This window comes from Crassostrea angulata, chromosome 7 (genome assembly GCF_025612915.1).
Source record: "Crassostrea angulata isolate pt1a10 chromosome 7, ASM2561291v2, whole genome shotgun sequence".
NCBI lineage: Eukaryota > Metazoa > Mollusca > Bivalvia > Ostreida > Ostreidae > Magallana > Magallana angulata.
In genome coordinates this window covers 32,705,160-32,728,776 of record NC_069117.1, presented here as the reverse complement: position 1 = coordinate 32,728,776, position 23,617 = coordinate 32,705,160, and the positions used below count along the sequence as shown (strand labels likewise).

At 39.2% G+C, this 23,617-nt stretch overlaps 1 protein-coding gene across 1 annotated transcript in view; it reads right to left on the bottom strand.

Moving 5' to 3' along the window:
- Positions 1-23,617, bottom strand: part of LOC128191547 (E3 ubiquitin-protein ligase HERC2-like) — a 99,046-nt gene that overhangs the window by 4,841 nt on the left and 70,588 nt on the right. Inside the window, exons 38-75 of the mRNA XM_052863677.1 lie at positions 23,349-23,551; positions 21,997-22,218; positions 21,405-21,573; positions 20,873-21,159; positions 19,916-20,195; positions 18,655-18,860; positions 18,156-18,350; positions 17,697-17,925; positions 17,459-17,567; positions 16,947-17,086; positions 16,524-16,714; positions 15,972-16,169; positions 15,380-15,661; positions 15,062-15,143; positions 14,771-14,914; positions 13,857-14,125; positions 12,558-12,811; positions 12,062-12,206; positions 11,394-11,616; positions 11,010-11,184; positions 10,336-10,543; positions 9,434-9,727; positions 8,972-9,122; positions 8,621-8,728; positions 8,021-8,311; positions 7,734-7,879; positions 7,359-7,484; positions 6,675-7,148; positions 6,198-6,412; positions 5,789-5,966; positions 5,493-5,616; positions 4,928-5,057; positions 4,604-4,743; positions 4,403-4,498; positions 1,618-1,910; positions 1,306-1,389; positions 724-865; positions 173-367 (exon numbers count right to left, since the gene is read on the bottom strand). Coding sequence (XP_052719637.1) covers positions 173-367; positions 724-865; positions 1,306-1,389; positions 1,618-1,910; positions 4,403-4,498; positions 4,604-4,743; positions 4,928-5,057; positions 5,493-5,616; positions 5,789-5,966; positions 6,198-6,412; positions 6,675-7,148; positions 7,359-7,484; positions 7,734-7,879; positions 8,021-8,311; positions 8,621-8,728; positions 8,972-9,122; positions 9,434-9,727; positions 10,336-10,543; positions 11,010-11,184; positions 11,394-11,616; positions 12,062-12,206; positions 12,558-12,811; positions 13,857-14,125; positions 14,771-14,914; positions 15,062-15,143; positions 15,380-15,661; positions 15,972-16,169; positions 16,524-16,714; positions 16,947-17,086; positions 17,459-17,567; positions 17,697-17,925; positions 18,156-18,350; positions 18,655-18,860; positions 19,916-20,195; positions 20,873-21,159; positions 21,405-21,573; positions 21,997-22,218; positions 23,349-23,551 — 7,398 coding nt within the window. The remainder of the gene's footprint in view (positions 1-172; positions 368-723; positions 866-1,305; positions 1,390-1,617; positions 1,911-4,402; positions 4,499-4,603; positions 4,744-4,927; positions 5,058-5,492; positions 5,617-5,788; positions 5,967-6,197; positions 6,413-6,674; positions 7,149-7,358; positions 7,485-7,733; positions 7,880-8,020; positions 8,312-8,620; positions 8,729-8,971; positions 9,123-9,433; positions 9,728-10,335; positions 10,544-11,009; positions 11,185-11,393; positions 11,617-12,061; positions 12,207-12,557; positions 12,812-13,856; positions 14,126-14,770; positions 14,915-15,061; positions 15,144-15,379; positions 15,662-15,971; positions 16,170-16,523; positions 16,715-16,946; positions 17,087-17,458; positions 17,568-17,696; positions 17,926-18,155; positions 18,351-18,654; positions 18,861-19,915; positions 20,196-20,872; positions 21,160-21,404; positions 21,574-21,996; positions 22,219-23,348; positions 23,552-23,617) is intronic.

The following is a 23,617-nucleotide window of genomic DNA, read 5'->3' as shown; positions in this document are numbered from 1 at the left end:
CGGTTTCAACATAAAATTTTCACAAAATTTGCAAAAATAGAATAATTAGGAAACTATCTAAACGAAGCGCATATAATTTCTGCGAATTGTATTTCTTGCAATGTGAAGGTGATCGTGAAAAAATGCGAAAATTAGATCATCACAAAAATAACCTGATGAAAGTAAACCATACCCAGGAACTTGAACATGTTGACATGGACAGGTGACTTGGCCATGGGGTTGAAGATGTAGCAGTCCCTGTTGGCACCTGACTCGCCCCGCCCGTTGGGGGTGACGATGAGGAGGGGGAGGGAGCCGTTCTGTAACTCATCACACATCTCGGCCACAGACTCGCTGTACCCCCCACCACAGTCATCCACACTCTCTCCTATACAACAGAAATATATACATCCTTACTGATCAAGTTTATCAAATATTTACTGCCTAGTACAGGTATAGGGTCAATCAATATCATATTCATTCTGTAAACCGTTCATCCTTTGAATGTTATAACTTTTTATTACAATAGATCATTTAATTAAAACTAGAACCTGCTTGCACTCAAGTATAAATAACAGTATTATCTCATTATTTTTTCACAATGCTGTGATTACAAATTTTTCAAATCTGCATGCATGTATTACATATCTTTAACGTACATCAAAGCTAGAATGCAAATGTTTGTTGACGGCACAGTAAAATGGAAACCATCTGTACAATCATATACATGTTAATTCTACTGACCTACGAACTTGACCTTCCAGACCCTGTGGGGTAGCATCAGGCTGTCTGCTCCAAAGGAGGACAGTTTACTAGCCATCTGTCCAAACACCGACTTGGTTCCATCAGGGCCGGAATATCCGCCCTTACTACGGGCTCTCTTCACCTGTAAACAAATGTTTGTTCAATGACTATCTGATATATTTTGTAATTTGTGACATTTACCAGTGATTAGCTAGTTTCCTTGACCAAGTCTTTTCCTTTATCAAATTTGGAGACATTAAAAAAAAATTAACTGCAGCTAGAAACATGCACAACAAGGTTCTTTCAAGCATAATATTCTTGCACACACATATAATACTTGGTTTCAGTGTAAAGATCCTAACCCCATATGCTTTCTCTATCTTTTAAAGGAATTTTGTCTTTTAAATCATCTAGTATTGTAATATACCGGTATGTATTGTTAAATGCAATTTCCTTGGATAAGCTGTATCTAGATTAAGTCCCTAGAATTTACCGTAGTCTTATTCATTTGAAATCTTTATCAACTCAGAATTTGTTTATGAACATGTACAGTCTAAGAGGGCTCCCAATAGCATATCCTACCTGAAGTCTGTTGAGTTCCACCACAGGTCCATGCTGCTTGTCTCTCACCATGGTTGCCTGAACAACTTTTCTAAAGGCAGCCTCCTATTAGTTCAAAATATTGAAAATATATATTGATCTTGAAGTCTGTTTTAATTTATCATATATTGTACATGTTCACTGAAAAGCAGTACAATCACATTTATTTCATTCATAACAAGTCCCATGACAAATTATAGTCACCCCTTTTACTGTCTTATTGTGAAATTTACATTGAAATGGACAGATTGTCAAATCTTACACTTAAATGTACACATAATCATAACTCTCTACCTTGACTGATGACACGATCACTCCTCGGAGGTTGTCCAGCCCTGTGATGATGTCATTCCTGACCTCCAACTGACTCCGGTTCTGGAGGTCAAACATGGGGATGGATGGACAGAAGAGGTCTGAGAAGTGGTGAAGCAGGATCAGGCGGTTCCTGAGGGCGGTGATCGGGATGTTCTGCAGGTGGTTGTACTCCATGGGGATGTCCGATGGCAGCTTCCCGGCACTGACCGCTTTGTTGGTGGACCAGGCCAAACTGTGGGCTGACCCACAGGCCACCCGGTTTATCTTTTTCCCTATGGTTCAGAAAAAAAAGTTTAAATGGAGATAGCCATTCAGAAACAAGAGGCCCATGGGCCACATCGCTCACCTGAGGAACAACAGGTATGATAAAGTCAGCTTAATGGAGTCATAATACAATCTGGACAATGTACATTAATACATGTAGATCCTGTATAAATAAAATCCATTTTTCCCCCTTGGAACTCGGATAGCCCTGATTGCTGCCAATATTTACAAGAGCAGACTTTAATCACCGCTCCTGCACATATATAGGGAACTCAATGTTACGCAGGCAGGGATGACCGCACATAACGCAACTCAACAGGTACCAACGTTAACGCAAGCAGAGATAATGCAATCAGGGATGACCGCACACTTGCGCCAACAGCTCAACCTAACGCAGGCGCCGCAATCACCACCAATACAAGCAGGTATGACCGCACACTTGTATTAATGCGATACAGGGCAGAAATGACCACACATTCTGTATCGTTGGTTAGAAAAACACGAAAATTAGATAGACCAGGGATGTTAACACCCTCAATCTCTCCGTACCTGTTCAAGTTTAACCCCAAACAGTCGCTCGGTACAAAGCAATAGACACTGCCCTATATATGTGCCGGCCTAAAATAATTCATAGTATCTAAAAATTGGAAATCAAAAATAAACAAACTAATCCAGCCTAACCCAAAACTACTTATGCAAAACAACTTAAATACATTGAATATTTATTATTGTATAAAAATAATCATCACAATAATTGGTTAACAGTGGATGCATTAATTAAAATAATCAAGAATCAATAAATCAAGGGCAATAACCCAAAACAGAAAAAGATTCTAATGAAAAAATAGCTGCCTGCTTCAATTTTATAGTCATATCACATGTTGAGTATTGCAGTTCTCAAAAAGATCCTTTACAATTGTTTATATATGGGATATTTTGCTACATCAAACTCTGAACCTTCTTGTGAGGCCGAAGAATTGTCCTGGAGCCAAAGTCTTAACAATTATAAAGAATCATCTTGCTGATTAGTTTCTGAGAAGAAGATTTTTAAAGATTTACTCTTTATTCCTATGTAAAACTTTAACACCCCCCCCCCCCATGTGGCCTCACCCTACCCCCAGGGGTCATGATCTTCACAACTTTGAATCTACACTACCTGAAGATACTTCCCACAAGTTTCAGCTTTCCTGGCTGATTAGTTTCTGAGAAGAAGATTTTTAAAGATTTACTCTATATATTCCTATGTAAAATTTTAACACCCCCCCCCCAATGTGGCCTCACCCTACCCCTAGGGATCATGATTTTCACAACTTTGAATCTACACTACCTGAGGATGCTTCCACACAAGTTTCAGCTTTCCTGGCTGATTAGTTTCTGAGAAGAAGATTTTTAAAGATTTACTCTATATATTCCTATGTAAAACTTCGACACTCCATTGTGGCCCCAACCTAACCCCAGGGGTCATGATTTTCACAACTTTGAATCTACACTACCTGAGGATGCTTCCACACAAGTTTCAGCTTTCCTGGCTGATTAGTTTCTGAGAAGAAGATTTTTAAAGATTTACTCTATATATTCCTATGTAAAACTTCGACCCCCCACTGTGGCCCCACCCTACCCCTGGGGGTCATGATTTTCACAACTTTGAATCTACACTACCTGAGGATGCTTCCACAAAAGTTTCAGCTTTCCTGGCTGATTAGTTTCTGAGAAGAAGATTTTTAAAGATTTACTCTATATATTCCTATGTAAAACTTTGACCCCCCATTGTGGCCCCAACCTAACCCCAGGGGTCATGATTTTCACAACTTTGAATCTACACTACCTGAGGATGCTTCCACACAAGTTTCAGCTTTCCTTGCTGATTAGTTTCTGAGAAGAAGATTTTTAAAGATTTACTCTATATATTCCTATGTAAAACTTCGACCCCCCATTGTGGCCCCACCCTACCCCCGGGGGTCATGAATTTCACAACTTTGAATCTACACTACCTAAGGATGCTTCCACACAAGTTTCAGCTTTCCTGGCTTTCTGGTTCTTGAGAAGAAGATTTTTGAAAATTTCTCGAAATTTTTCATTAATTTCTAATTATCTCCCCTTGAAAACGGGTGTGACCCTTAATTTTCACAACTTTGAATCCCCTTTGCCTAAGGATGATTTGTGCCAAGTTTGGTTGAAATTGGCCTAGTAGTTCTTGAGAAGATGTTGAAAATGTGAAAAGTTTACGGACAGACGGACGGACGGACAGACGGACGGACAGACGGACAGACGGACGACAGACAAAATGTGATCAGAATAGCTCACTTGAGCTTTCAGCTCAGGTGAGCTAAAAATTCTTCCAAAATGAGGATAGTAATATGGAGAGGGCTTTACAAGAAAAAAACAGGCTTCTACACTGAGAAAATTTTGGGATTGTTCCCTTTCATATTAAGTTATGGAACAAACAAATGCATACATTTACAATAAAAAAAAAAATTGTTTAGAAAAATAATATTCAAACCTAGCAGTGAGGCCACAAGGCGGGGTCTTTGGATGGCATTGGTGGTTCCATCTCCTAATTGTCCCTCATCGTTATCGCCCCAGGAAAACACCTCACCTACAACCACAAAAATCAAAAATTAATTTCCAAACAAAAACATAACTCCTGTCATGTTTTATAATTTTGATTCTTGATAGCACAGTAAATCAAACCCTGCCTTACCTGTATCAGTGCATGCCACACAATGGAGGGAGCCACAAGCTACGTCGATGACTTTTTTGTTTTGGAGGGCCGAAACCTTGCGGGGTCTCCTCACATGGTCATCTGACCCATGTCCCAAGCGGTGGTAATCTCCCTTACCCCTAGAGAAACAACAGGCATACAAATTACAGGTATAAATTATGTGTATTTACACTGTAAATTAAATCAGCTGCATATTTCATATCATTATTGAAAAATTCTCATAGTTAAGGATAATAGAAGAGAAATTAAATGTTTCAATGTCATAGTTTGATTACTCAGTGGAATACAACATCATATTCTTACCAAGTATAAACAGATCCACTTTTGGTCAGGGCCACAGAGAACTGGGATCCACATTCCACTTTCATGACCCCTTGACCTTGCAGAGTTTCAATTTTCATTGGTACTTTACAGCCATCGCTGCCTCCACGACCTATCAGGGAAAAATTCATTTCCAGTTTTAATAGCAAAATCATTATTGCTAAGAAAGAACTGAAAATTTTAAGCACTGACAGAATGATTTGAACCAGAAACCTATCGAAAACTGGAAAGCTAATTCCAATTTACTGGATCCCAAGTATTAATTACATGTATTGAAGGGCACCTTCCAAGCAAAAGGATAATGACTATTAATAATGAAAGTTATAACATTTTTACATTAAAACACAATCTGACAATAAAGTAAATGACAGAGACCATTTTCTTGTGCATTTGTGCACACATAACTCAAATTTTTATAAATATCTATCATCTGATAGTGAGATTTAATTCTAATGTAAAGCTATTCCCACAAGGATCCAATTCAGGATGACAGAGGCAATAACTGATATGAATTTTAACAAGCACCCAAGGAATGATGTGTCCTTACCGAGTTTGCCATAATCGCCATCTCCCCAGGACCAGACGTTGTCGTCATCTGTGATACACAGAGTCTGGGCGTCGCCACTTCCACACGCCATGTCAACCACACGATAAGACTTCAAGGCTTCCACCTGCATGTACATTCACTCTGGATATAATTTTCCCTTTTACATGTTGTAACCAAAAAATTCATACATAAAATCTAAGATAGATATACTTATCAACCTTTTAGGTTTACCATTACCAGTACATGTATTTGATTTGTGTCTTGAATACAGCTAAAGATTTTTAAAGAAAACCAACCAGTTTTGGTCTGGGTTGATCCTCACTGTCCCCATGCCCCAGACGCCCGTACCGGCCCTTGCCCCAGGTGTAGAGCTCCCCGTTAGCTGTGATACAGGCGCTGTGGGCCCCTCCAGCTGCTATGTCCACCACTTCCTTCCCTCTCAGGGAATCAATTACCCTTGGTCTGTCACAGGGACTACAAAAAACACCAAGACATCAAATGTTAATTGTTTACTTCATAAGTCTTTTTTTAAAGCACTTTGACCTCAGTTTGGAATTCAATCAAGTTACAAACTCTTACCCTCCATCAAAAAAGCCACAAAGATATTAAAGAAAAATATCTGTTTCTTAAAACCAAAAAAATTGCATATATTTTGGACAAAAATGTGTGTATAATTTAAATTGAAAATATGTTTCTTCTTCATACCTTCTATTTCCATGACCTAGTTTTCCGTCTTCTCCCTCTCCCCAAGAATACACCTCGCCCTCAGCAGACAGGGCCAGGCAGTGCTTCCCTCCTGAGTTGACGGCCAGCTTTTTGATGAAGACATGTTGGATGGACTCCAGCTGTGTGGGATGGGACACAGACTCGGTCCCTCCCACTCCTAATCGACCACCTGCTCCATATCCTGTTGCAAACACCTGTGAAAAAATAGCAATTGAAGAAAAATAAGCTTTTCTGATTTTTTGATTGAATACTAATTTTGCTGTCTCAGGTTATCACCTGAAAAATTGTCCATTCATATTACATGCATTATACATGTATCCTTGAAACCATCAAATATACGAAATCAACAGAAATTGATGTTCTCAAATATTTTGTCAAAACAGAGACTTGGAATTGTACACTTTAAGTAGACAAAGGAAAATCGCATTACAAATTTTATGACATAAGTCTCCTTACCTTTCCTTCTGCAGTTACAGCAAACAATGTCTGTTCTCCCCCCACCAGCTGGATGGGTCTGGTCACTGCCAGGGCCTCACAGCTGACCGGCTGTTTGACCTTGGCACCATCCACTCCCCCCAGCTGCCCTCTGTGGTTGTGTCCCCAACCCCAGATCTGGCCACTCCCACCCCAAGACAGGGTCCACTCTTCAGGTTTTCTATTCAGCCACAATAACAACTGTTCATCTTGTTCTTGCTTGAAAAGGTCATGATTCTCGTGAACATTCAGAGCAGTCTCCTCTTCCTCCCCAGAAATGTCCAGAATCTTCTTCCTGACCTCCTCTATGAAGGACATTGGGAGCACGGTCCTTTGGACGATGCCTGTGGCTACTCTTGCCGCCATGCAGTACCGCCGGAACCATGCCCACTTGTGAGCCTCACTACAGCAACTCAGCTTGTCTAGCTCTAAATCACAGGCCAAAGCCACCAGCTCCTGATACAGAAAATCCAGAGTCAAAGATTTTTTATTTTCATCTGGTGCATATATGTGTATACAATGTAAGCTGTGTCTTATCAAATACCATGGATATGTTGAAAGTGAGTTGGACGTCCAAACCCCTGATTGTCTGTATATTTTACTTTCTTTAGAAAAATTTAGTTTTGAATCTGCACAATTGAATCAAAATAATCACATGCTGCATACCTTGAAGAATGGGCTGTGCATGAGATGCTTTCCAGCCCTGACAATGGGATCCTCGTAGTCATACTGCCTCTGTAAGGCCTCAGGTAGACCCTTCACAAGGGAGGTCACTGAGGAACTACTCAACAGCTGCAGGTAAAGAAATATACTATGGTTTTTTGTTTTTTCTTTATAAATTAAAAATAAGCCATATGTTGTAATTGGTCAACATGATAAAAATTCTTGATGTTGATGACAATTCAAGATCTAGGTTACAAAAATCAAATTCTCATTCTCATTCTCTCCCCCCCCCCCCCCCCCCCCCCCCTCCCAGGTCTAGTCAAGAACATATAGAAATCATATGCAAGCAAGAAGACTTATATAACACAGAACACTTACAGCCGTGGAGGATCGTGTGGCTAGTTCTGATTCTGAGATCTCCACAGTGGGACTGGCAAGTAGAGTGTTGACATTCACAATCTGGTCCGCACTGTACGTCATCAGCTTACGCAGCTTTTGCAAGGCCCACATTCTCTGACTAGATCCTGTATGGCAAAAATCATGAGATAATTTTGAACATTTCCCTCCTCTTTGCCATATACTAGTAACCTGTAGGAGGACAAACTTAAATTTGATCGAAAATGAGCTATATTGGAAAAATATATCATTCGTTTCACAAGACAAACCTAGAGAGCTGAGCTGGGCATTAGCAGCCAAGGTGGCTGCCAGTCTGGTGACAATATTTCTGTCCAAACTGATTTCCAGTTTGAAGTCCAGAAGACAGGTGACGAGATCAATGGATGGTCTTGACAGAACGGTTCTGTCCGAAAGCATGTCCATGGGGGCAGCAGCGGGCATGATGGGATACACGGTGAAATACCATCCCCAGCCATTGACAGAGCCATCGCTCACAAACTTCCACCTCAGTTCATCCCCGTCTATCCTAAGTTCCTGGGACCAATCTGACCATTCTCGGCCTATTCAACAAATATATTAGGATTACCAGTATGGGTACACTAAAACAAGTATCTAAGCATTGCCTAAAATTTGTGCAGCTACCTTCCTTGTTATGTGTTGTGAGGTTGAAAAAATATATCTCTTAATGATGAAAAATGAACACAGAAAATGTATTTCAACATTCTTAAATCCAGCATGCATTCTTTTCCAAATTAATTTTCCTTTTCTACTGTGAATCATTTTTCAGTATGAGTTACAATGTACATGCATATTCAAAATTTATTCAAATACAATGTACTGTAACTGTAAAAGCTTAAAGATATCATTACCTGATTTGACGGCAAGGGTCCGACCAGAACTGTCAGATATAGTTAGGGGATCATGTCTCCTCTCTGTGGAGCATCGGCGGTCAAACTCCACCCTCAGGGAATCAGCTCCTGCAACATTGGAAAACTCTTTGTCAGATTTACAGTCTCAAATAATCAATCACACAACATAATATGCAAATTAACCACTTTTTTAAAATGTGCTGACATAAAATTTTGCCGATGCATCTGATTATACAATGCACTGCATAAAGATGTATTCACATTACAAATGTTGATCAAAAAATTGAGGTAGATATGAAACAAAAAACACCTGGTTTACCTAGTTTTCTTGACCATTAAGGCTCGGTTTACCTGGAATTTTGACGGTGCCACTGAGAGAGGCATCATCCATGTAGGGGTGGGGACTCTCCTGGACCACCGGCTGGGGCAGTCTCCCACAGACTCGGTCAGTGGCCACATCCTCCAACTCTGTCACACACAGCTCCAGCAACATCTCTGCTACCTATAATGTACAGGTATTTACCCTGTAGTACCAGTATACATCACACATAAACCATTGTGTACAATATATTCAACAGAGAAAAGTTAAAATATTCAAAAGTTGAAAAAAGAAATTGAAACTTTGATCAGACTGGATATCAAATATACTACATCTTGATGTCATTGATACAGCAAAACCGAGAAAACTAACAACACTTTCACACTTTACAGAGACTCTGAAAAGTATGGATGGGTACTTTCCAAATGAAAAACTTAAAAATACATGACATTGTATAAACATAATTTCATAGGATCTTAGTACAAGGATCATACCTGTGGGTAAGCTTTGGCCAAGCGAGAAAGAACCTCTGATAAACATTCTCTAGCTGATTCACCCATTCTGGTGGCCACTGCAAGCTTCAAGAGCTCCACCAAGTTACGAGCATCGTTGACAGACATCCGTACGGTGAAGTCGTCCAGACCAGAGGGATAGATTGCTTGCACTGTGTCTATGGTACTCATAACCTCATCAGCAGAGGTCAAGGTTTCAGCCATGATACTGGTTTCCATGGGAACCAAAGCTGCCAGACCTTGCATGCTTGTGTATGATGAGATTTCTGAATGTACCTGAAATCAGTGAAAGTAAGATTAGAGGTAAAACATGAAATTAAATAGAAAATTGTGGTAAAATTTTAATTTACAGATACAGGTATATTATCAGAGTGGTTTAAATCTTTGTATTTCAACCCCAATTTTATATAATTCTTATTCATAAACTTCCACATTTTCATACAAACCTCTACTCAGTTACTCTACTGACAATCTTTCAACCTCCCAATATTTATTATTGGACAGTATTAACAGTGTACCCATTTCATCAATCTACACACGCTACCTTCCTTCTTTCATGTTAAATCCCCTTCCCTCAGATTTCTCTACACACATAAATACACAATTAATTATCCCAATGACTATCTTGATGTCATATAGAATCAGCTGTCTGGAGAATATCAATACAACTGAACACTTTTTCTTAAAGCTATCATCCATTTTTTCAATAAAGGCCTAACTCAACCAACCCTAATTCTCCAACCTCCTATTAACTTGAAAACCTAAGTAAAGAATTAGCATATCAAATTCATTTTGGTCTCCACCAACCTCTCTTATAGCCATCTTTTCCACTGATGAAGTACCCATCCTCTCCCACACTGCACACAGGCACTCACTCCACTTACCCCCTCTGTGAAAATCTCTCCCAGATTAAGCTGAATATCTGCGTGGTCCAACACCTCGTCTGTGCCCTCTCTGGGGGTACCCTCCTCCCTCTCCGTGGGAAGTTCTTCCATACTGGCTGTCAGGGACATAGCCATGCTAAGAGGTTTAATGTCTGAGGAGACAGGCATTGGCTGACCATCAGTCTCCAGTGACTTCACAATTGCATCCCTGTTTAATATCAATAAATAAATACAAAGCATTGTACAACTTCAATTACACAATGCAATTTTTTTTCTTCAGAATTTGGAAGGCTTTTTTTATCAAAGTCAAAATGGAAATCATGTGCATAGATGAAATACAAATCTTTAGTGAGAGAGCAGAAGTGACTGATTTGCAGAGACTTAAAAAATCCAGAGACTTTTAACTATTAATTGCACAATATACACCGTTACAATTACAATGAGTTCATTATTTATTGTGTAATATATATTGACAATGTGTTATTAATTCTATTGGCTTTTGGGTAATAATGATTGCTTATGTCTTAACTGAGACAAAGTATCTTGGAAAGTGAAAGATTCAAAGGGTGGACAAAGTGATGGGGATATTTACCTTACATGAAACATACCATCAGTAATTCCTGTAAAGTTTTTTTACAGTTTACTTATGGAGAAAAAAACAAAACCCATCTCACCTGGAGTAGAGAATCTGCAGGGCGGTCAGGATGTAGCCCAGGGCCTGCTGTTTGCTGATGTCCGTGTCCTGGGACAGGATGATCTTTGCCAGTGATGGCCGCAAAGCTTTGGAGGTTACACTCTGTGCAGATGCCGCAGAGACAGAATTCTCCTCAGAGTTGTTGTCATTCACGCCTTGGAATAAAAATATTGATGTTATCTCTACCCTAATGTAACTAAATACAATTATATTACAGTCTTTAGGACAGTTGCTTTGAGTTCATAGGTTAACCATATAGTATCGGAGGAAATTTGTCAAACATAATGATTTTCTAATAACAATCCTTTTATGAATCCAAAGTAAGTAAAATGATGATGCTTGTTGGAAGCAAAATAGCCCTTACCCAATAAGGTGGCGCCTAGAGCATCTCTAGAGGTGGAAAACAAGACCGGCTCATGGGTGGTGGGGACTGACATGTCCGTGGTGGCCCAGGCAATGCTATGGGAAGAACCACATGCCACCTTACTGATCTTGTAACCCTCCAGCACCACCAGGGCAGGCTTCCTGTTGACAGTGGTGGTGCCATTCCCCTGCTGTCCATGATCATTGTCTCCCCAGGCAAAGACCTAGAAACAATGTCAAGAGATAGTAGTTGAGTTAAAGCGATTTGTCATAAGCCCTGTAAACATGTCTTATGCTTTTTAAGTGAGATCATCCAATCCTCATTCCCTCTTTCATATTAACCAACTTTTATTCACGTGCAAGAAATATTGCAAGGTTTGCTAGAGACTTGTGACTGCAAATATTTTTTTGTCACAAATCAGTCTTTGCTGCATGGATGTAATGACAACGCAAGTGTGAAATAGTCATCGCAAACCAGTTTATCTCTGTTAAATCGCAAAATGAAGTTTTCACAAACAAAAGTTAGTTTAAAGTATCACATCATTCCACCTATAATTCTTCTCTTTTGGAACAGGCACCTGATTTTGTGTCTCACCTAATAACAGATCCCAACTTGAACCCCCAAGTTACCTTTCCTGCACCCCGACCTGGCTTATATAAATGTCTCACCTGTCCTGAGTCAGTAACAGCCAGACAATGGAGTGCTCCCACAGCTACGTGGACTATTTTCTTCCCCTTGAGTCCCTCTACTATCTGAGGCTTCCTAACGTGGGCATCTGTGCCATGACCCAGTCGAAAGTAGTCCCCTTTTCCCCTGAAAAACATTTCAAAACATATATGTCTTTTGAATCAGCTTACATCAAATACATCAAATTGGTAATTATCTTACTTTTATTTCACCTAAATGGACTAGTGAATGGACTAGTGAACACATCATGAAATCCAAAATGTTCAAAAACAATATACTTAATTACTAAACATGAAAAGGAAACCTGCTTTGAAGCAAGATTTTTTTTCCTTTCACTTCAATTTAATGTCAATATATACAATGAATATGTATAATGAATAACACTGAAGTGTTTTACACTTATTAGGGAAATTATTTAAACTTGAACATAAATTTAAGGGCATTAAGTACAAGTGTTCAAATATTTTGATTCCTTACCAGGTCCACACTTGTCCTGACTTGGTCAGAGCCAGAGAGAACTGGGCCCCACATTCTATTTGGCACACCTTCTGATCTCGTAGTCTGTCCACTTCGTGAGGGACATTACAACCCTCACTCCCGCCGCGGCCCAGCTTTCCGAAATCTCCATCTCCCCAGGAGTACACCTTGCCCTCATCTGTCAGGGCTAGGGTCTGGGCATCCCTGCTCCCACAGGCTACCTGTACCACGCGCTCATGAGCCAAGGCCTTGACCTAATTGAATAAAGGTCAAAATCAGAAGTTCCAGAATTAAAACCTCTGTCACAACTTATTTTCAGTAAACATGTACATTGTATGTAAATGAAAATATTATACATGTATCAATTTTATTACAAGTCCAAGGTAATTTTGACAATATTTTTAAATTCAAAGTATAGAGGAAGTTAGCTGCAATAATGTAGCCCTCTCCGATTTTTTTATATCTGATGTTTACTGGAGAGGGCTACAATTCCACAGGATCTCCGTAATGGTGCAAAATTAAGTTTTTAATGCGGCTGACTTCGGTCTGAAAAGATCGATTTTATATTTGTCTTCCTTGAGATAAAATGATTTTTTAATTCAGGTTGAACAAATTAATCGTATATAAATCAAAACCAGATAAAACACATCAGCATGTTTACCAGTCGTCTTTTTCAGCAGCCATGACAGTTCTCGCGTGATTTTATGGGATGTACGCTTGGAGTTTTGATGGGCTTGATAACGTGAATGTCGGTGTAAATAATTGATCTTACCTCGTTATATCACTAAAACATCATTTAAGGAAATGGTATATAATGGAAAATTCATATTTACCGCGTTAATTATGTTTATAATAGGGGAATTCCTATATTCAGTTCAAGATCCGCTCCTGAATTCTCATTGGCTGTCCCAAAATAAAAACCGGTCAAGGTCAGTAGACATGGCGGACAAATTCAACTTTCGTTGTTGACATACACGAAAAGTAACCGATATATGGACTATACTTGATATTTTTGGATTAATTTATGCCATAGACATCTACAACGTTTGAGTTCAGGTAAGAAATGCAAATGTTATTGTCATTTATAAACGATTTGAGACGAAATCGTTGCGGGAGTGAATCACTCCCGCACTTGCACCATTACGGAGATCCTATGGAGTTGTAGCCCTCTCCCAAAAGAAAAAAAAAAGTCGGGAGAGGGCTACATTATTGCAGCTAAGAGGAAGTATGAAGTCTTCTGAATAAATCAATTTTCTGTCACATCCAGAATTTCAAATCTGAAGCTTCCCAACAACAGACCTGTTTGGGTTTCAGCTGGGTGGTGTTGTCTCCGTGGCCCAGTCGACCGTACTCCCCCAGCCCCCAGGTATACAGGTCCCCGTTAGAGGTGATGGCGGCACTGTGGGAACTCCCACACGCGATGTCCCTCACACGCTTGGACTTCAGGGCCTCGATCAGTCGAGGCTTGTCACAGTTCCAGCGACTGAAGTGTCCCAGTTTCCCATCATCCCCTTCTCCCCAGGAAAAGACCTTTCCGTCTGTGGTCAGGGCCAGTGAATGCCTCCCACCTGTGTACATGACATTGTATAGAGAGCGGTGTCTTAAATTGACAGTAAATAATGGACTTCAAGTTCCTGTTATAGGGAATAGTTAATTTAATAGACCTGTAAATATATTTGTTCATAGAAAAATAATCAAGTTCATCCAAAATACTGTGGAATCATTAAAATTCGTGGGGGCTATTTTTCATGGATTGCTTAAATTTTACAGGTTCTTGGGGGCGTAATTTCGTGTATTTTCGTATACATACAAAGGGAATATGACTTTGTAGCCCTAATTTATTAATTCGTGGGGGATGTTAATTTGTGGATGAGAGGTACCTACGAATTCCACGAAAAATTGAGCCACCACGAAATCTAATAATTCCACAGTAATTACTTGTACATGAGTTCTTACTTGTACATAATTCCTTTTTTTTTAAATATATATCTAATTTTGAAATGTAAATTTCAAAGTACTTGTATGTGTATTTAAAAAAAAATACTTACTATATAGTATTACAGTTGCATTGTTGTTCCTTAAATCTATATTGTGATCCACTTTACATGTTGTAACAAAGATAGATACCCTATCTCAATAAGAGCTTAGAATACAAATTACATCTGTAATTTACAACAGAATCAATAACATACATATTGTTTGTTTTATTATACCTGAATGCACAGCCACTTTTTTGATGACATATTGACTGAGAGAGGTGATCTGTCGTGGAACAGAAACTGTCCCTGTGGTGATCCCCAGACCAAGTCTCCCATTAGTGGCCTCACCACAGGCATAGACTTTTCCCTCTTGTGTTACTAAAATAAAGCAAAACTTTCAATAGAATTATCATATATCAATGTAATCTATCCTTCTGTATCTATTCTTCTGTTATCAATAATGTAACTTGATTCTGTCTATTAACATGTAAAAAATGTGTAGGTACAGACAGAAATGTAACTTACCACAAAACAAACTCTTTGATCCACCAACAATCTGCACACATCTCAAGGCTGATAAATTGTCATTTAATGTTGGAAGTTTAATCTGAAAGACAATTGTAGAATTGCCAGCCAATATTTCTACAACGATTGCATGTAAAACATTGAGAAAAATAAGAACTGAGACCTGTTCAACAGAGAGGGTGCTCTTGAGAGCTCGTTAAATTCTCTATTACTAAAACACAAATTTTAGTGAGCGCTGACGAAGGCTTGCTCTGCCGAACAGATGCCTGAAGTTAGAGTGGTTTCCAAACAATTCTTGTATATAAACACAGAACTGACCTTTGGCCCTTTGGGCCCTCCCAGCTGATCTTTGTCATTCAGCCCCCAGCAGAAGACATTGGTCTGGATTTCCTTGGTGGTGGCTTTCTTCTTCTTCTTAACAGATGAACTATTGACCTTCTCTTCCTCCTCCTCCTCTCTGTCTGAGGCAAGGAACGAAAAGTTGGCAGCTGCATCATCTTCATCAGAGCGTAACCTTCCGAGAATCGTCAGGCCGTGAACCTTGCAGTCAATGCCACTGCTGCGACACTGCTTAATGCCGATTTCAATGAAGCGGAAGTACTAAAACATGAATAGAATTTCCCTCTTATTTATATGAAGGCAAAATTCAAAAACATTGTAAAGATGATGGATACTAGCCTGACCTCTGGCCATTATGGTTTTTTTGCTTTTTTTGCTTTTTTTCTATTAAATAAAATCTATAATGTATTTTGTATCCCTCCCCCTTCTCCCCAAAACATGCCTCTGGAATGCCTCATAAGGAGACGACAAAAATAGACCATGCTTGCTGTCCAATCCTATTTCATTTTGAAATAAAATATTGTTTAAAAAAAAAAATGCCTCTGGAATGATCCAGATCTGATCTACTCACATCATTGAGGTCCTGTAGAAGTGTGACAACAGACTCTGAGGAGGTGATGTTGACTGCTCGGATTTCCTTCATGGAGCTGAGGGTATCCCCTGCGCTAATGACCACTAGACTTGGCATGTAGCTGGAGTCAGATGGTTCCACCTTCATGTACAGTCGGTGTAGCAGGATATCTGGCAGCATCTCTAATCGGATCCAGTGCTGAAAGAAAACAATATATACAGATTATTCATCTTTAAGTGTATGGTGCATTTGTGATAGATCAGATTGACAATAAATGATTTCAGCATTGAGCCTAACTAATTCTACACTTCCCCTGCATCCCCCCACCCACCCCACCAAAAAAATGAAATTCATTACTCCTTCCTTCTCATTAGGACTCTTTTTAATGGGAAAGAATTCAAAGTCAAATCTTATTCTAAATCTCTTTTAATGGCTGTAACCTTATTTAATACTTATACAAAACATTAGTAAAATTCTCCAAACTAATCTTCTTTGAACCTTTTATCTTTTAACCTCTCACCTTTAAACCCCCTCTTTCATTTAACCCCTCACCTTGCCCTGTGACCCTGAACTCTGCCAGTAGCCACTGTTGCCATTGATAAGTCTGTGTGCCTGGTTTTCTCTGGAGGACACGGTGATGGCCTTCACACAGGCGTGCCAGTCGTCAATGACGGACCTGGAAGACAGGACTCCATACTTCCTCCTCTGTTTGCCAGCTTTCCCTGCATAGGTTGGCTCACAATCTGTGAAATAACCATTTTATATTATTAATTGTAATATTAATTGTTGACGGATTTATAGTTTAAGTATATTTTGAACAAAAACATCACTAGCTTCAGAATAATAGCCATACAGCACATGTACATGTACCTTTGTCATCTATCATAAGATTAATGAATATTGACTTTACATGTACATCATGATTAGACTTGATTTACATGTCCACTATGATTACACTAAATACATGTACAATACCTGGCTCTGCAATCTTGGTGAACACATGATTATGCCTGTGTTTCTTGATTCTGAAACAGTTTTCACACATATCATAGTTGGCACATTTCTGGCATTTGTATCTGGGGCCCACAATAGGGAACAGATCACACTCATCACACCTGAAAAAAAAATTTCATTGAAAAAGGTATAAACTATTAAATCAGAATCAGATTATCAGAAGCATACATTTGAAACAAAATGATGTCAGTCAGTATTATCACATCATTTTATTTTCCCAGAGCAAATTTTTATGGGTGTTAAAAAAACCCAACTTTATGGAGAGTGTGTATGTGGTGGTTACCATAGAGGGCATATTTTCTGGATGACTATCCCAGTAAGAAAGTTACTAGTAATTGGTAACTTGTGCATATAGCTTAAATCAAGGGTTGCGGAGATGTAATGTCTAATGAGCACCGCAATAAACAATGATACCCCTCCATTTAAAGCGGCAGTATCTTGCACACTACTGAGCCCTTTAATGGCTGACCTACCCTATGCCAGGGTGAGAACTTGGCACAATCTCCATCTCATCAATAACACCCGTCCAGTGAGACTGCTGAGGAAAGTCCACGGTCAAGTCACGCCCATTGGCATTGATGGCTTTTAAATAGAAGAAACAGATGTAATAAAAATTGAATGTACGTTAACATACAGGCAGAACTCTTTATCATGATGCCTGTTTTTCCTTATTATGATGATGATCAGTTTGATGGTCTGTTCAGTACGTACCAGTGACAGTTCCTATACAGTTGTGAGACACAGAACCCCACTTGTAGGTCGGGGTCACCACGCTGGGTTTGACGTGAACTTTGTCTCCCACCGATATCTTCTGGCTGGGTCCAGTCTCATTTCCCATGAATCCCAGAATCTCCACATGAATGTATCGTACCCAGTACGTTCCGCCTTTCCTCTGCCAGTCAGCTTGAATGTTAAGGTCGTGCAAGCCATCTCTGTCAAGCTGAAAAAATTAAGTAATTTTTAAATTCATCGTAGATAAATTATGGCTTTTGATGCATTTAATTAATTTGAATATGTAATCCAGACTAGCATAATTTTCATACAAAACACGACTTTCACAATATGACGTCTATAGAAACCACACAGTTTTTCTTAAAATATAGGTGGTTTTTTGTGTGCAGAAGATGGAGAAAGTTACAGTGAATACAAAAGAACAACAAATCAACCTACCTTAACAACTTTTCCAATGTCCCCTTCGTGAACCTCCTCGTAAGTACGGCAGCACCTAACGCTCATGTTGGGTTGTATGGTGTCCCTCACGTACATGGCATACTCGTCGTTACTCAGAAAGTCCGCCCGCTTCTTGTACGACTGCTGAGTGGCAGCGGGAGGTGGAGGAATTTCTGGTGCGTCATTTGTGATGTTCTAAAATTACAAAAATAACCACTCTCATAATAAAGAAATTCTTTTAAGAATTGTAGTAAACCCTCAATGAAGTGTTTTTATGATGAAATGACTGTATGAAGGTCATATAAATTATAAACATGTATCAGAATTATTTTACTGGATATGCTTCAACACCTTCCAATTACAAAGCATCTAAACTTCAATGAGAATATGAAAAATTCCTAGGGAATGAATTTCTGGATTCTGTAGCTAGCTCTTTGTACCTGTTTGGTATGAGCAACACATCAAAACAACAATAGTTCATGCCATATGAAAGACTTACAGTATATGCAGCCACTTCTGCGCTGGCATCGAACGAGTTCTCCTCCACAATGTCCTCAGACGAGGCATCAGAATCTGTGGAGTAGTCCTCTGAATCACTGTCACTGTTGTTAAGTTCACGCGCACTTATCTGTGGATGCTCTATCAGCCAGCCCACCAGGGCTTCAATACTGGGATGCTCCGGATTGGGCACCAATGTGGAACTGCCTAAATTGAGCAATTCATCAAACAACCTCAAGCATCTTTAGCTTAATGTTTCAGGAGATAAATAAGCTCTGCTGATTTATATGTCAAAAACAAATCCAACAGAATTTCTGACCATCAGACCATAAAGTCTCATGTATAGAACACACTTTTTTTCAGCCAAAATTTGATGCAATTGAAGGGGGGATGGTTTGCATATTATACATAGGAACAAAATTTCAGCCCAATATTCAAGAGTATGTTTCTGGATACTGTAGGAGTATGACTGCCGATATCGCATGTTGTGCAAGTTGTATGAGTGAACACTAAACTTATTTTGCCAAAAATACTACATGCATATTCTTAATATTATTTCCATGCACCAGATTATTTATTCACTCAGACCACTGTTCCAAGTTCTCGTCAAAGTATTTGCCATTTCGTAACCAGCCACCCTTCACATGTCAATGATTGTTTAACAATTTCTAGTGAAGAATGCACCAGTCTCGTGTCACAGCTAAATTGAGTGCAGGAAGATAATGATTTGATTTATTAAAAAGTTTCACTTAAAATTTACTTTGTGTCCCATTATGCAGTTACCGTTTTAATACTGACACTGTTAAAAATAAATCAATCATTAGCATGGCTTGACAATGACAATATGTGACATACTAACGATTTTTTTTATAAATGTTTATTAAACAAGAATCAAAGAAGTGCACTAAATGTCAATAAAATCATTAATTTGTTGTTTTTTTGGTTTAGATCCACAAACGTTATTCCTTTTAAGCAACTGAATATATTATCAACGCATGCACATCAATGACTTTTCAAAAATCTTAATTGAAAATTTCTTTGTTGTTTGGATACCTATTATACATGGGAACAGCTGGGATTTTTTTTCAGCATTCTACACGCAACTTTAAGAGTACATATGATACACAGGTGCATATCATACACGAGAAAAAAAACCCAGAATTCTATAAAGTATGGTTATCGAAGAAAAAATGAAATACAACTATGCAAGTGAACAAACTTGACTATTTAAACGACCTAATCAAACCACATGAAAGACTCACTGATTGCTTTTAAGGCAAATTTGACGTTTTTCTTGGGGAAGCCCATCTCCATTAGTTGGGTCACCACCGGGTCGACATGCTCTTGGGGCTCGTGGTGGTTCCTCTGTTCCGCACTCCGGACTTTCTTTGGTTTGTTCCGGTTGATGTTACTTGGCACCTCAGCCTGAGGCCTGACAGGGGGCACCTGCTCGTTGTCACTCTCCGACTCGGAGGACTCCGAATCGTCCACCTCCAGTTGACTCGTGGCCGTCAGGTACTGGGCTACTGACAGAGCGGCTCCCTGGAGCAGATTTTCATATTTAAAATTTATACTGTAAGTACATGTCTAGAGTTTTTACTTGGTGCAAAACAAGCTCCCCCCTTTTTTTGCAAGGATCTTTGTCATTCATGTAACAACAGTACTAGAGAAGCTAGTAATCCAAAATCATAACCTTGATTGTCAACATGATCTTAAAAACAATGCACGAGACCTGGTTTTAATCTGACCAATAGATTTTGTTCCTTTTGCATCCTCTCTCAATCTTCCTTTTAATATCTAAGGTAATAATTAAAAATGTCCTTATAGACTTTTTACTGTCTCCTATATTCATTTTAATATCCTTCATAGTAAGATCCTTTACGTGATAAATAGCTTGACTACATGTATGTGTGGTTATAACATAAGTTTTTGTTTATGTGTGCACTTTCACTTAATATGTTATTAATACAGCCTTTTTTTCCATTTCTTATAAGCTGTTGCTTTATTTCAATTCATAAGCATCAATAGTGAAAATGACAGTTCAGAGGGTATGTAAATTCTTGACAATGATCCTCTCAACATCATTTGTTTATAGATATTGCACTTCAATGAAAAATTAATTTTGATGTTAACTCAACAACGAAATGCAAGGAATTCAGTATTGATTGAATATTGGAAAAACCACAATGTACTGTATTTACTTCACCATTATTTCTTACCTCCAGCTCTTCCCTGGAGAACACAGCTTTGATGGGCGAGGGCTGTGTGGCAATACTCATCAGCAACTGTAAGATGGTGTTGGCTGGTGAGGACTCGCTCTCTGGGTCCTCCTCACTGACCTCCTCCACCCCAGCCTCCACCTCTGACAATCCTTGATCCACCGGGGAGATTCCACTCAGGATCTGGCGGAGATGTGGCTGGCAGGACAGGAGGACCCGAGAGGCCCGTAGCAGTCCTAGCTTCAGCTGCTGCTTTCTGAGTTCTCGCACATCAACACCACTGGCAGCTATAAGCACACACAAAAATCAGAAAGTATTCTACAGTCCTCTACAGTCAATTCAAAATCAATTTTTTATTCCATCCACAACAAGAAAACCGTGAAACCAGATTATTTCTGTGTTAAAGACATACTGGTATTTCATACCAAAATTAAATTCATAATTCATTAATTGTTAAATCATTTCAAAGTATTTTTTAAATGAATGAATGCTAATTTTACATCTTTTGAGTCAAGATATTCCATGAACTTACTGGTATGCTCCGACTCCAGACTTGCTGTGCTGGAGACCAAGGGCCTGTCTTTTGGGAAATCCTTCTCCATCTTGAGCCCTGTGGCCGTGTAACCCACGATTGCTGACCACATCTTAATCACATCAGGTGTCATGTCGAGTTTACTCACACAGAACTCCTGATCGTTAGCCTTCAAAACAAAAATATTTTTCCTTTATGTATGTATCAAACTTTAAACAGTGGACTTCAACATACCGATAATTACAATTGAATATACAATTAATACATTTACATGTACCTGTTTATTTAGATACACAGCTGTTAATTTCAAATATTTGTAGATGGTGATTGAGGGAGGGGTATTAAAGTGTATGTTAGTTTTATCAAAATATTTTACGTTCATATACATAGTTGGTTAACACATTCTCTGTCACAAAAAGTTCCTACAAAGCCCTAACCAGCCCTCTCCGTCTGTAACCTCCTCTCATGGAATGATTGCTGTCTAGCTGGCTTATATTCTCTAAATGTATCAATTGTCTCAAAGTGAATAAACGTTACTTTCAATGCAATCATTTCACTGTTGTCATCAGAAGTGACTTAAGTCTCTCCTTACCACTGTAAGCTCGGTCAGTCTACAGCCCATTAGGCTCCCGTCCTCAAACTGAACATGGATCTTGCCCTTGGAGGTGATCCTGGCTATGGTGCCATAGCCCATCTCCTCATGTTCCACCCTGCCCCCTAACCGCGCCCTGTTGTCCACTCCACCAATCACGGCCAAGCATGCCAGAACAATGGGCAGACGGTCAATGAGGACCGTATCCTCAGACAACAGTTCCTGGAAGTTAAGAAATGGAGATTGTGTACATGGACATGCACAGGAGCATTACATTGCTACTGATATCTGGTTATTTTTGTGATGATTAGTTTTTTGCTTTCTCCACGACCACTTTCACATCCCAATACATGTAATTACAATATGCAGAAATTGTATCCAATATTGTTTACTATTAGAAACTTTTTAAATCACAAAATATGAAATACGACTGGGGCAAATAAAAACAAGTGAAAAGCTGTCAATGTGACAGCAAACCGGGTTTTCTTTTATGTAAACTGTATCCATAATCCATGTCAACCCTTATCCAGTGAAATGGAGTACCCTACATGTATATGCAATATTTTGCCAAAAAATGACTAAGCTCAAAAGCTAGTATTTTTTTTTATAAATTATCGGAAATCAAAATCCTAGCAATATGCACACCTCTGATATATGTACAATTGATCTGCAAAAGAACAACTTCTTATCTTGAGAACTGTAGGAGGAGTTATCCGTACAATGAGGGTACCCTATATGCAATATTTTGCCAAAAAATGACTAAGTTCAAAAGCTGGTATTTTTTTCATAAATTATCGGAAATCAAAATCCTAGCAATATGCATACCTCTGATATATGTACAATTGATCTGCAAATGAACAACTTCCTATCTTAAGAACTGTAGGAGGAGTTATCCGTACAATGAGGGTTCCCTATATGCAATATTTTGCCAAAAAATGACTAAGTTCAAAAGCTGGTATTTTTTCGATAAATTATCGGAAATCAAAATCCTAGCAATATGCACACCTCTGATATATGTACAATTGATCTGCAAAAGAACAACTTCCTATCTTGAAAACTGTAGGAGGAGTTATCTGTACAGTGAGGGTACCCTTTTGGCAGCCGCCCGCCCGCCGCCATCCGCCCGCCCGCCCGCCATTTTCACCATTTTAATAACCGGATTTTTCCGTTGGAAAACCCGGTTAAAAATTACATATGAACCCAATTTTCGTAAATTTTGTGACACTCAAACAAACCCTCCAGATATACGGTTTATATCAAATAATTTCTTGTCGCGAACTTGGACATGTACATGTTAAGCATTGCTCAGTTGCATTTCAAAAGGTTTGAGGCCTTTTCCAAGTTTTCTCTACCTGTGATGGACAGACTTTCTCCACCATCATGTCTCCGATGTTGACGAGCTGGCTGGTGATGTAGGCGTTGATGTGGGAGTTCCAGCAGTCGCTGGCGTGAAGAGTCCGCAGCAGACACACGATCTCCTCTGCGACCGTGCTGGTGTATGACGCAGTCAGCGACACGGACACGCATGGCTTGGGTCCCTTCCTCAGAGCGTCATCTGACACAACAACAACACTCATGCCCATCAGTCAACAATGACAACAACAAAATAAACCAGATGTAA